The 11373-nt window shown below is 40.0% G+C and overlaps 1 protein-coding gene across 5 annotated transcripts in view; it reads left to right on the top strand.

Annotated features, from left to right (window-relative positions):
- The first annotated feature begins 526 nt into the window (after positions 1-526).
- Positions 527-11373, top strand: part of Pbx1 (pre-B-cell leukemia homeobox 1) — a 305901-nt gene continuing 295054 nt past the window's right edge. The window contains exons 1-3 of one of the 5 annotated variants that reach the window (XM_005398250.2): positions 530-977; positions 1180-1469; positions 4735-4808. In XM_005398250.2, coding sequence (XP_005398307.1) covers positions 1279-1469; positions 4735-4808 — 265 coding nt within the window. In that variant the 5' untranslated portion in view covers positions 530-977; positions 1180-1278. Of the gene's footprint in view, positions 1470-4734; positions 4809-11373 lie in introns of all 5 variants that reach the window. The other 4 variants (XM_005398252.2, XM_005398254.2, XM_005398253.2 and 1 more) reach the window with 4 other exon arrangements.

The raw sequence follows: 11373 nt of genomic DNA, 5'->3' as shown, positions 1-11373 counted from the left end.
CTGACGAACTTTTGCTCTCCACAGTTTTCCTGAGGTCTGAGGGTTTAAAACAATCAAGTTTTCAATGGCAGTGCTACAGGGGGAAAAAAACAAACAAACAAACCAACAGGGCTTGGGCGTACAGATCCATCGTATATGTTCTTTCGTGTTAATTTTGCAGGTTTGCATTTAAGTGGAACCACGTTTTCCTCAAGGACGCAGCCTAAGTAAGCCAGCCAGGCAGCAGAAGTGGAAACTGAGCTGGAACGACGCTACCATTACACCTTTAAGGACTGGAGACTTGGTGTTAGCTCGGCCTCCTTCCCGGCCCACCTCTGAACTCTGATTGACAGGGCGCCGGGAGGGGAGGAGCCGAAGGAGGCCGGAGAGGAGGTGCAGGGAGGGAGGTAGGGGGAGGAGGACACCGTCTTTTCTCTGCTGGCCAATCAGAGGAGGGGGCGTGGCTCCAGGAGCCCTCCTCCCTCCTTCTCTCCCCCGCCTCCCGGCTTCCCCGCCCCCTCCCCCCTTCCCTCTTCCCTCTGCCCCCTCCCCTCTCCTCCTTCTAGTCCTCCTCCTCCTCCTTCTTCTCCTCCTCCTCCTCCTCTCAGGCTGTGGTTTTTCTGTATATGTTTCTGGAGTCCTGAGCCTGAGCTAAACAAAAGCAGGAGGCTGACGGGGCTGCTGGAGTTTGCAGAGACACGAAGGAGGAGAGAGCCTGGGCTTTGCCTGCCGCCGCTGCTGGGGGAGATCTGGCTTTTGCAACAGCCCACCCCCTTTGAGATCACTCTGGCCCGGAGTGGGGGTGGGGGGCAGCGGGGGGTGGGGGGGAAAGTTTGCATTGCAATCCCCCTGCCTTCCTCTCCTTTCTCCCGATCAATGCATATTTGCAAAAGGATTAAGCCACAGATTTAAGCGCCGGGAGCCCATTTCTGCCTTGTAAAGGAGATCGGACTGAAAAACCAAAAGCCAGCTCTGATTTCTTTTCGCCAAGTGGGAAGGTGGTTTATTTTTCTTGCTTTTTGGAGTCAACACCCTTCCCCACCAGCCCTCACCCCCACCCTCACCCCGCAACCCCTTCACGCCCCCTCCCCCTCCCCGCTCCCCACCCTCCCACCATCCTCTAAAGAGGCAAAGGGAATTTTTTTCTTCTTCTTCTTTTGGTCCTCTTTTTTTTCCCCCTTCCCTGTTTATCCTGAAAAGGATTTGAAGACAGCTTGAAGGATAAAAAGCCTGGTGCTTCCCAGGAGCCGAGCCGAGGAGCAGAAGAGGAAGAGCCGAGGGCTGCCGTAGCCTTTGGAGATGGACGAGCAGCCCAGGCTGATGCATTCCCACGCTGGGGTCGGGATGGCCGGACACCCCGGCCTGTCCCAGCACTTGCAGGATGGGGCCGGAGGGACCGAGGGGGAGGGCGGGAGGAAGCAGGACATTGGAGACATTTTACAGCAAATTATGACCATCACAGACCAGAGTTTGGATGAGGCGCAGGCCAGGTGAGATGGAGGCTTTTCTTTTCCTTTCTTGGGTTTTTTGTTTTGTTTTGTTTTTTTTCCCTCTCGCAGGGGGAAACAATGGGAACCGAATCACCACAGCGCTTTCTTTTAAAATGTTGTTTCTTTGCCCGTTTTTGACAAGCAACTACATGGCGGAGGAGTAAAATTTGAAGAAGCGTTGTTCTCGAAAGTGTGATCGCCCAGGCTGTGATGTGGCTGTGTACATATTGTGCGTGCGTGTGTGTGTGCGTGTGTGTGAGTATAGAGGTATTCATATAGATCCACACAAACACTCAGGCACGCCGAAAATACTGCCAACTGATCCAAAAGCGGCTCTCGGCACTTTTTACTGCTTTAAAAAAGTGTAAGAGAGCAGAATTGTCAAGTTCAGAGTAGCATTCCATGCCTTCTGGTTGAAGGACTTCCTAACATTACCAAATAAAATGTCCCAAGAACTCTTTATTTGCATATTCAGCTGGCTCTTTAGCTAATTCGGCGAGTTTGATTTTCTTTCTTGTCTTACCCTCCAAAATTATGATCTTTTTTCCTTTCTCACCCCACCAAATCCAAAACAAGCCAACAACAACAACAACAAAAACAGGCTATTTCTTTGTCATAGTTGTCAGCATTCAAAAAATATTTTGCACTCACTTAATTCTGCTTTTAGAAAAAGCTAATGGCAAAAAAACAAAGATAATTTTGCTCTTGGGAACATTTGCTAGTTTGAAGAGACTCATTTTTAGTTTAACTTTATTGTCTCTTAATTTAAGTTGGTTTGCTAGTCTTCTGTGACACAGGCAGCTACGTATGGTCCTTTAAAAAAAAAAGATCAGGGGGACAAAAATCAAGCATGCTGTTTCCCCTTGCTTCTTCTTCCACCACTTAGAATGCAACTAAAGAGAAAGGAAAGCTTGTGTGGATTTTATGTACTTGAATCCTCCAGGACACGAAGATGTCCATTAAAGAAACATAATGAAGAAACTGGCTTCCTAACTTAATCCACCGCCAGGTATATAGTTCTGAACTCTAGGATTTTATAGAAAATTCTCTTTCAGAATAAAACACAGATTTAAGTGGCAACTCACTAGCAGCAAGCCCAAGGCCGAACTTGAAAGGAAGAATTTTAAAAATCTAATGACCACATATGTCTCTACAATTACTCAACAATTACAATTGTTGAATCTTTGAAGTATTTTTTTATAATTTGAAAATCTTTTAAAAATATGCACAAAATTACTTCAAGTGACTTAGGTGCACGGAGAAGACATGCTGTGTAATTTTTTCTAAGGGAAATAGAAATTTGAGTTGGGGAAATTAGAGGAAATATCTAAAAGCACGGATGTTGTGAATCACACTCTATTTTAGCTGCCAGCACATGCAACATGTAAACTCAAAAGTACTAAGGTTTACGGGTGCTCTGAAACTTGCAAATGTTGAAAGACTAGAACTATTCTAATTTTCTTTTAAATAGGGGGAAGGTTTTTAAAATTAATGGGTACTCTTTTTAAATTTTATTATCTGATGAAAAGCTAGTAAGTATAGTAAATGGACAATTTCCCACTGGCAATTCTCTTTTGAATTGGAGCTGATTTCTCTATTATATTGTTCCAGAAAAATACGCTCAGACATACCAGTAAACCGGCTTGATGGCAAGTTTGTGAACTGGAAGGAATCAGTAAGAATAGACACTCACTACTTTTCTGATGTTTAGTCTCTCTCCTTTTCTGTGTAACTGAGGACTAGCACGGCTCAGCCGGTCCCCCTTTAATGGCCTAGATGCTGAGAGACCAGATACAATTTTGGGACAGGGAAATTTTCAATTCTCCCTCTATAATTCCATTTGTGAAACTGTAGAAGTGCAATATTTCTCTGTAGCTGTGTGGGAATTTTTGTGTGCATTTGGGTCTGTGTGTAAGAATACAATTAGTGAAAACTGTTTTAAAAGAGGAAGGGAAGATAAGATCTTTAAGAATAAAGTCTTTCATCTTTTTTTCCCTCCTCTAGGAGAAAAATGACTAAATCTGCTACTGTGTTTTCTTTTTGGTTAAACAATGTAACTACTTTAGCAATACTATGTTGTTTTTTCCTTTTCCTAGTCACATCTTTATAAATGTGTATTTGTTGATTCAAAGGTAACAGTTACGTTTTAAATACAATCTACGTGTTCATTTCGGTGTCTTGAATTTTGAGTTTATTACTCCCTATTGTACAGTAGATAGAGCATTCTTGTAATCTCTGTTTTACATGACGATGTGTTTCTATTTTTTTTTTTAACTTTCAAAAGGATCAAAAAAGAATTGCATTTGTTTTGAGTGCCAGAGCTTTTCATTTATCTTCACATTAATTTCAGTTAGTAAACAGAGTTCCCTTAACTAATAGCTGATATGATCAGTATTTTATTTCCAAAACATTATCATTCTGTTAAGTGATTCCACAATAAAGTAGAAGGAAAGGTATTGTTTGGTTCCTCAAGTGCATTCTAAATACAAACACACACAGACACCAGAACCAGGTAAATAACTAATCTAAAAGGCACAATTGTATTTATTTTTTCCCCAATGGGTGCAAGGTCCTAATTGTAAATAATTGAATTTCAACACCTGCAAATAAGCGGTGTGTGCACAAGAGGCATAATGTGAACACAGAGAAATGAATTTATTCCCCATATGGGTATGTTTGCCCCCTGGCAATGCATTTCCATACTCTTTAACTTGGGGACTGAAATTTTATAAATTGACAGTTCTACTCAGAAGACCTTTCAAGCATCTTGTGTTTATGAGAATACAGGGGCATCTGCGGAATGAATTCGAACACATGGATGAATTAAATTTGAAAACACACACACACACACACACACACACACACATCCCGGCTGAGAGGCAGACAGCTACTAGGCTGTGCTCGTTGCATAGATTATATAAAACTGCATTTGGCTTTGCTGTATTCATTGTCCTATATAAGATTATTGGTTTAAGAATTCCACTTTGATTAAAGTATTATTTTAAAAAAAACTCTCCCTAAATGGGCATAATTTAGGTTAGTTCTGTTCTGTACTTAAATCCCTCCTCTCTCACTGCTAATTAACATTATTTCTCTCTCTATGATGGGACTTTGTATATTAAGTCATAAAAACAATTGAAGCATGCCACAGAGTTATGCTCCATCTGTAATTTTGCCTAAATGTTCAGATTTTACCCCTTTATGTTATCAGTCATTCAATCTCGAGAATCCACCTAAGCTATCATGTTGTTGTTTTTTCTTACAGAAAACATGCTCTGAACTGCCACAGAATGAAGCCTGCCTTGTTTAATGTGTTGTGTGAAATCAAAGAAAAAACAGGTAGGAATGAGAATCCAACATTTTGACATTTTCTTTGGCCAATTGAATCCTTAAGCAGCAATCATGAGCCTCTTATTTAAATATAAAAATTCAGAATAAAAGTGTAGCCATGGTTGTCTATATACTTCTAATAGGATGTCCTAGTCCTGCTTTCTTTAAAAAAAAGCACTAAGTTTCTTTGACAGTTATTTTCAAGCATTATAGATTTATTTTCCTTCATTGTATTCTCAGTCTTTTCCGAAACTGGAGTTAAAATGTGGGTTCTGGAGGGAATTTATGGAATGGTGTGGCTTTGTGGGAAAATATGAAAGTAAAAGTCTATTTCCCATATATATTTTGGCCCATAATTAAAATCTTATTTTTTTGGTGTTGTATATAGGAAGCTAAACTGTTTAAGTTTCTTTTTTCCTTCTCTCTCGTTCTTTCTTCTATTTACACAGCAGACTAGATGTTCTTAAAAGAGACTGTCATCAAATACCTTTGTGGAAAGTACTCTACAACATTAGGTTATTGGTATTTGAATGGCCTGTGATTTTATAGCAAGGAGAACTGTTGGGTTTAGAAGAGTACACTACCTTGCGATCACTCACTCTCTTGTTTTTCTACTTTCTAAATCTCGTATCATGGACTAACACACTTATAACACATCCCAGGAGGGCATTTAAATTTTAAAGCAACAATTAAAAAATAGCAGTCATCAATCAGAGGTGTTCTTAAACAACAGATGCTCAGGGAAGGACATTTAGCAACATCCTCTTGTTTGTTTATTTTAATCCTTAATTTTCCAAAGTGGGTAAATCTCGCCCTTGTAAGAAGAAAGAGTTGAGGAGGAGGCAATCTGAAACCAATCATAAAGATGAGGGACAAGGGGGTGGTTACATAAAGCGGGAGCTTCTGCTGGGTTCTGACTTTCCTGCTCTCTGTGAAGCCCAGTGCGAAGTACCTGACGTCTGATTGATTGATTTATTTATTTATTTATTTATTTATTTATTTATTTATTTATTTATTTATTTAAACAAGGAGTGTAACAGTCAATAATTCATATCTAAACCATATAAGCAAGGGCATGACATGAATGAAAGTGACAATAAATATGATTGCATGCCCGGTTGATATATATTGATGGTTACACATAAAATAGGAAAGGGGGGACATTCAGGATAGCTTTCTCTTTTTGAGCTCTCGGGGCTATACCTTTAAAAAAAATAAATAGTTTTGAGGTGTGTCTGTTGATTGAATATGTAATTACTTGGGCCTTCAAATGTATAGAAAATTAGTAAGCAGGTCCTTTGTTGTCTGTTATTGGTGTTGCGCATAATATCCTAGACAAAGCACCTGAAAAGTGATGTTCAGACCTTTGAATCTTCCCCGTTGCTTTGCCAAAGCCTAACGTTATTGCCAACCTGATAATTGCATTATTTTAGCTGTGAGACACCTTTTAAGACATTTGTGGATTGTGCATACAAATATCAAAGGAGCTTTTTTTTTTCAGTTTGTCAGACTTTCCAGGTTTTTTTTTTCTATTAGCCCAGAATAAGAAAACTTAAGTGTGTATATACGTGCATATTTATTTTTTCTTTTCTCTTCTTTTCATCCTCCTGTTTTTCTTCTTTTGTCTCTGATGTTTATTTACTTTGCATACTTCCTTGAATTTGTTGAAATTGATTTCTAATTGAGTATGCGTTCCTACTGGTCTTCGTTCACAAAATGTAAGGTCAAGATGAAAAAGGATATTTAATAATACAGAATGAGTTATTTTTGCAGATGTTTTATTAGATTTTGATTAAAAGGAGGACAGCAAGGGCACTTAAGTGTACATTGTGGCCAAAGTGTTTAGTTCGAGTTTCCAAATTAAAACCTACTGAGGCAGTAGGTCGAAGTGGGTGGGTGGAAACAGAGAACCCGTTCAGGTGTTGCTTTAGAGTTTGCTGCTTGTTAATACTGGCAAAAGTCTGGTGACAGGGAAACTTGTGTTAGCCAAAATATTGTTCTAAATGTGTCATTTTCTAGTTGGAATACATATTGTGCTTTTTGAAAAAATTTTGTGAACACACTGAATGTGTGGAGACTCTCAATATCTATGACAAACGTGTGTGTTATCTCTAGAATTATATACTTTTTCAATATAGTTCATGAAATAATGTAAACGGAATGGTTAAGTGTCATTGTCCCCTGTGTTGAGGGAGAAATACACAGTCCTGGACCAAGTTAACACCTTTGGGTAAAAGTTTAAATACCTCCCTCTTATTCTTCAACCTGAGAGCTGGAGGGATTGAGGGAAGGAAGAAATCAGAAGTTAACTGTGGTATATTGAAAAAAACACTTTGATTGTAAAGCACAGTAACTTTGCCACTCAGGATCTGTGGCACCTTCATAGTTTGTACCAACAAATCTTCCATATGATGGATGCATCAGCGTAGTAGAAAGTGTCTGTAAAGTTGGACGAGCATATTGGGGTGTTTCTTTTTTCTTTTTTTCTTCCCTCTTGATACAGAGCTAGCAAAAAGATCTCTTGCATGATCAGTTCACAAATACTCCCTTACTGTTTGGGGATATTTCCTATTGTTATTCTAGAGCTCTTAGGCTGTAGTGAGTATTTTTAGGCAGCTGTCTGAAGCACTGCAGAAGGCACTTGACTTTGGGTGGCCTTTGTTTGTGTTCTAATGTGACGTTCACACTTTTGCTCACCTAGGAAGAACTCTGGAGAGGACCTTGATAATTGCATTCATTCAACTGCTTTTGTTTTCTGGCTTTTGTTCATGATTTTAGCTGAAGGACTCAAAACTAAACAGGAAAACTATCTGTTGTCTCATCAACCTTTTGTAACTTTAAAACACATACACATGTTCATAATACCCAAAGTAGGCAGTACATCTGAATTACAGTTGATTGATGGGTATTTAAGTTAGAAATTATTGTCAGAATATTAAAAATAAAGAAAAAGAACCCATGTATGCTTGCTTCAGCATGTGACAAGTTCTTATTTTGATAATTTTTGCTTTTTAAAAGTGACCGAGGAGGTAGACTAAGACCAGGAAAATGCTCAGGTGGCCAGTTTAAAACAACAGCAAGAAACAATTGTTTAAATGAAGAGCAATGTATATTTCAGATGTGGCTTTTATCTGCACGCTCAGTCTAGGAACATAGACACTTAATATAATAGTTTGGGTCATTTATTTTCTCTCTCCCTCTTTCTTTTTTTTCTTTTCCTTCCTCCCTCCCTTCTTTCCTTCCTTCCTTCCTTCCTTCCTTCCTTCCTTCCTTCCTTCTTCCCTCCCTCCCTCCCTCCCTTCCTGTCTTTCTTTCTTCCTTTCTGAACCATTTCTTGTCTTCTGACCTCTTAGCAATAAGCTAATAGGTGCCTTGCATATGTGTATATGTAGTGGCCACTGAGTTTCATGGGGTAAAAGAAAAAGGAAAAAGTCAAAAATTGCATTTCTGAGGAAGACTCAATATATTTTAAAGTATTTCTTGATTTTTTTTTTTTTTGTTCTATGTCAAAATCACGCAGTTTTAAAAATCAAAAAAAGATAAAAAAATTTAGGTACCATTTACTAAGGAGAATATTTATAGATAACAATGAATAGTTGCAATTGTTGTGAGTAGTTTTTAATTTTAGAATGTAATAGCTATATATGGCACTGTTCAGCCAATTTTCCTCTGCACGTAATCCGCACTGAAGTTAAATCACATCATTGGAGGAGGTTAAAAATTATTTTTTGCTTCCTTAACACCCTTTTGTTCTCTCTTCTTTTCTCACTGTGTGCAATTAGCAGCCCCATCACGGAACTGTAGGTTATATTTTTAAGTCTACTACTGTATTTCTTTTTTGACACCCTCCCTTATAATTCCTGTCTGCCCCTCTTTTTCATATAGCAATTATATTATTGGGCTTCTACTCGCCTCTCTTTTAAAGCATTAGAGAATAATTTCTGTGTTTGTGTGTCTAAGTTTATTTATACGGGTAGGGGGACCACACTGGAAGAATGCTGTGTACTACGGGGATCTAATTCTGATGACCTGAATCCTGAAGCACAACAGGACTGCAATAACTTTAGACAGTTTACGGCAGCTTCCAATTATATTCCTTTTGCAGTTGAAGCAGGAGTGATTTTGTTTTAGTAGAAGCTCATGCATAGCAGGCAAATGCAAAAACTTTTCTTGCTGATAGACAAATTCAACAATTTGGTCCCTATTGTTGATTTTTCCTCCTTTCCTTTTTGTTTTTATTTTTATTCTTCTTTTTTATGGACAGTAGTAAGGAGAGGAAAGAGGATCTCATGAGGGGGAGATACAAGTTAGTTTTGTCTGATCACCAGCCTTAAGGCAGAGCGATAAAGCAAAGCGATGTGCTTAGACTCTATTACTTAGGATAGTAGGCATGGATATAAGGTATAGACTGAGAACACAATAGAAGGTGAATTTGTGCCCTACTATGTGCCTTCTCTCCGGGAACTTTTGCTTACTCCATTTGAGAAGTGGGGAGAACGGAGCACGGAGAGCCATTTGGTCCTAGCTCCCAGAAGATTTTTGGAAATGCGGTGTCGGTGTCGTTTGTTCTAACCGTAGGGGTGTCTGTGAAGCTTGCATATGACAGCGGTTAAGCGTTCACTGAGACTGGAAGGGGCTTTGTGAGAGGGGAAATGCAGAGAGGAACGTGTGACCTAGAGCCACTGTGGGAGCTGGGAACCAGGGTGTGAACTCCCACGCGGCCCTCGCGCGGTGCCTGGGGGCGGGGCTTTACCTGCCTGCCCTCCTTTAGCTCCTTGCTGGGGCGGGCTGCTTCACCTGCTCTTGCCCAGTGTCTTGTTGACACCAGGAATTTGTACAGAAATGTCCCCAAGCAAGCAAACAAACCAAAGCCTAGGTATTGAGCAGCTGTAAATAATTTTTATTTTAAAGCATAACTGTGACTTCTTTTGAGGTAGTTTACTTATCTGGTGTAGGAAAGCTGAACTTTAATTTTGGTTTCAGATTTCATTTAGAGGGAAGCTGTTATGTTTCAACTTGGACTTGGTAAGGTAGCTGTAAATATACATTGATTGCTTCTCCTCTTTTCCTCTCCTTCTCCCTCCCTCCCTCCCTCCCTTCTTTCCTTTCTCCCTCTCGACCTTCTTCCCTCCCTCCTTTTCTTCCTTCTTTCCTTCTTCCCTCCCTCCCTCCCTTTCTTCCTTCTGCCATAAATTCACCCAAACCACCATGTGTTAGAGGTAGTATGCGAGGTCTAAGCTCCCAAGGCAGATCTCACTCATTTTCATAGGATCTGGACAAACACTCTACTCATTTGTGTTTCTATCTGAACCTCGGCTAGAAGAACATAGCAGTTCCTGCCCCTTACCTGAGATAGATTTAAGAGATGCAGTAATTGATGAATAAAGTAAATGGGGGAATTAATGATTTGTTTTAAAAGTACTTTGCTCTCCCTGGGCTATATAAATAAAATATGCTGTATTTTCCATAATAAATTGTCTCAAATCTCATATTCTACTCCATTTCACTGCTGTTGTATTAACTCTTTCAGGCCAAAGAATCGTACATGTGCTGGCCTATGATTAAGGGGGGGGGTAGTCAGTTGTCACTCATGAGGGGAGCTCCCTGCAGCTTTGCCCCATCTGTATCTTAGAGAAGCAGCTTTTCAGAACTTGGCAGAGTGATTCCCAGGGAAAAAAAGTATAGGTATAGATTGTCACAAGATTATAAAACTCGTCTCTTACTGTGGCAGAATAAGGTCACTAGTGACTTACCAGAAGTCTTTCTTAATTCTGACAGCTCTCTTTCAATCCCACAGTTATTAATGGAAATCAAGATTGTGATGGCTGGCCAGGAATGGTAGTGCACCCCTATAACCTTGGCACCTTGGGAGGCTGAGATAGGAGGACTACAGTTCAAGCCCAGCCTGAACGTCTTAGCAGTTTAGTGAGACTATGCCTTGTAGTAAAATTAGGGCTGGAGAGGTAGCTCAGTGGGAAGACCCTGGGTTCAGAAAAAAAATTGCATTGCTGAGAAAACTCATCTTCTTTAGGGTTACCCTTGCTGCCACCTCTTCTGTTGTGAAAGCTTTATCATTAAGGGGATGGTGGGTGTGCCTCCCCTCCTGCTGACCTACCACTAAAAAGTGCTAAGACTCAAAGCAAATTGCTTAAATAATTTTATAAGAAACAATACTAAGTTAAGGTTAAGGACTTGGTCTTTAAAGCCAGATTCCCTAGGTTTCTAATCCAGATCTGCTGCATCTCAGCTGTGTGACTTTACTCAAGTCACTAAACCTCTCTGTACTTCATTCTCCTGGTTTGTATTTCTTTTTTTTTGGTTTTGGTTTTTCTCCGGTACCGGGAACTGAACTCAGGACCTTGCGCTTGCCAGGCAGGCGCTTTTGCCGCTGAGCTAAATCCCCAGCCCCCTCTCCTGGTTTGTAAAATGAGGATCACAGTGATCCCTATCTTAAAGAGTTGTTGTGAGGAGTAAATGAGGTACTGTATGTAAATGACAGTGCCTGACACAAACACTCAAGGACTGTTAGCTTTTATTATTTCTGTCCTTGTTTTCTTATATGAAAAAGAAGCTT

Source organism: Chinchilla lanigera, unplaced genomic scaffold (assembly GCF_000276665.1).
Source record: "Chinchilla lanigera isolate Chin_1 unplaced genomic scaffold, ChiLan1.0 scaffold00061, whole genome shotgun sequence".
Lineage (NCBI taxonomy): Eukaryota > Metazoa > Chordata > Mammalia > Rodentia > Chinchillidae > Chinchilla > Chinchilla lanigera.
This window is presented reverse-complemented; position numbering and strand designations above follow the sequence as displayed.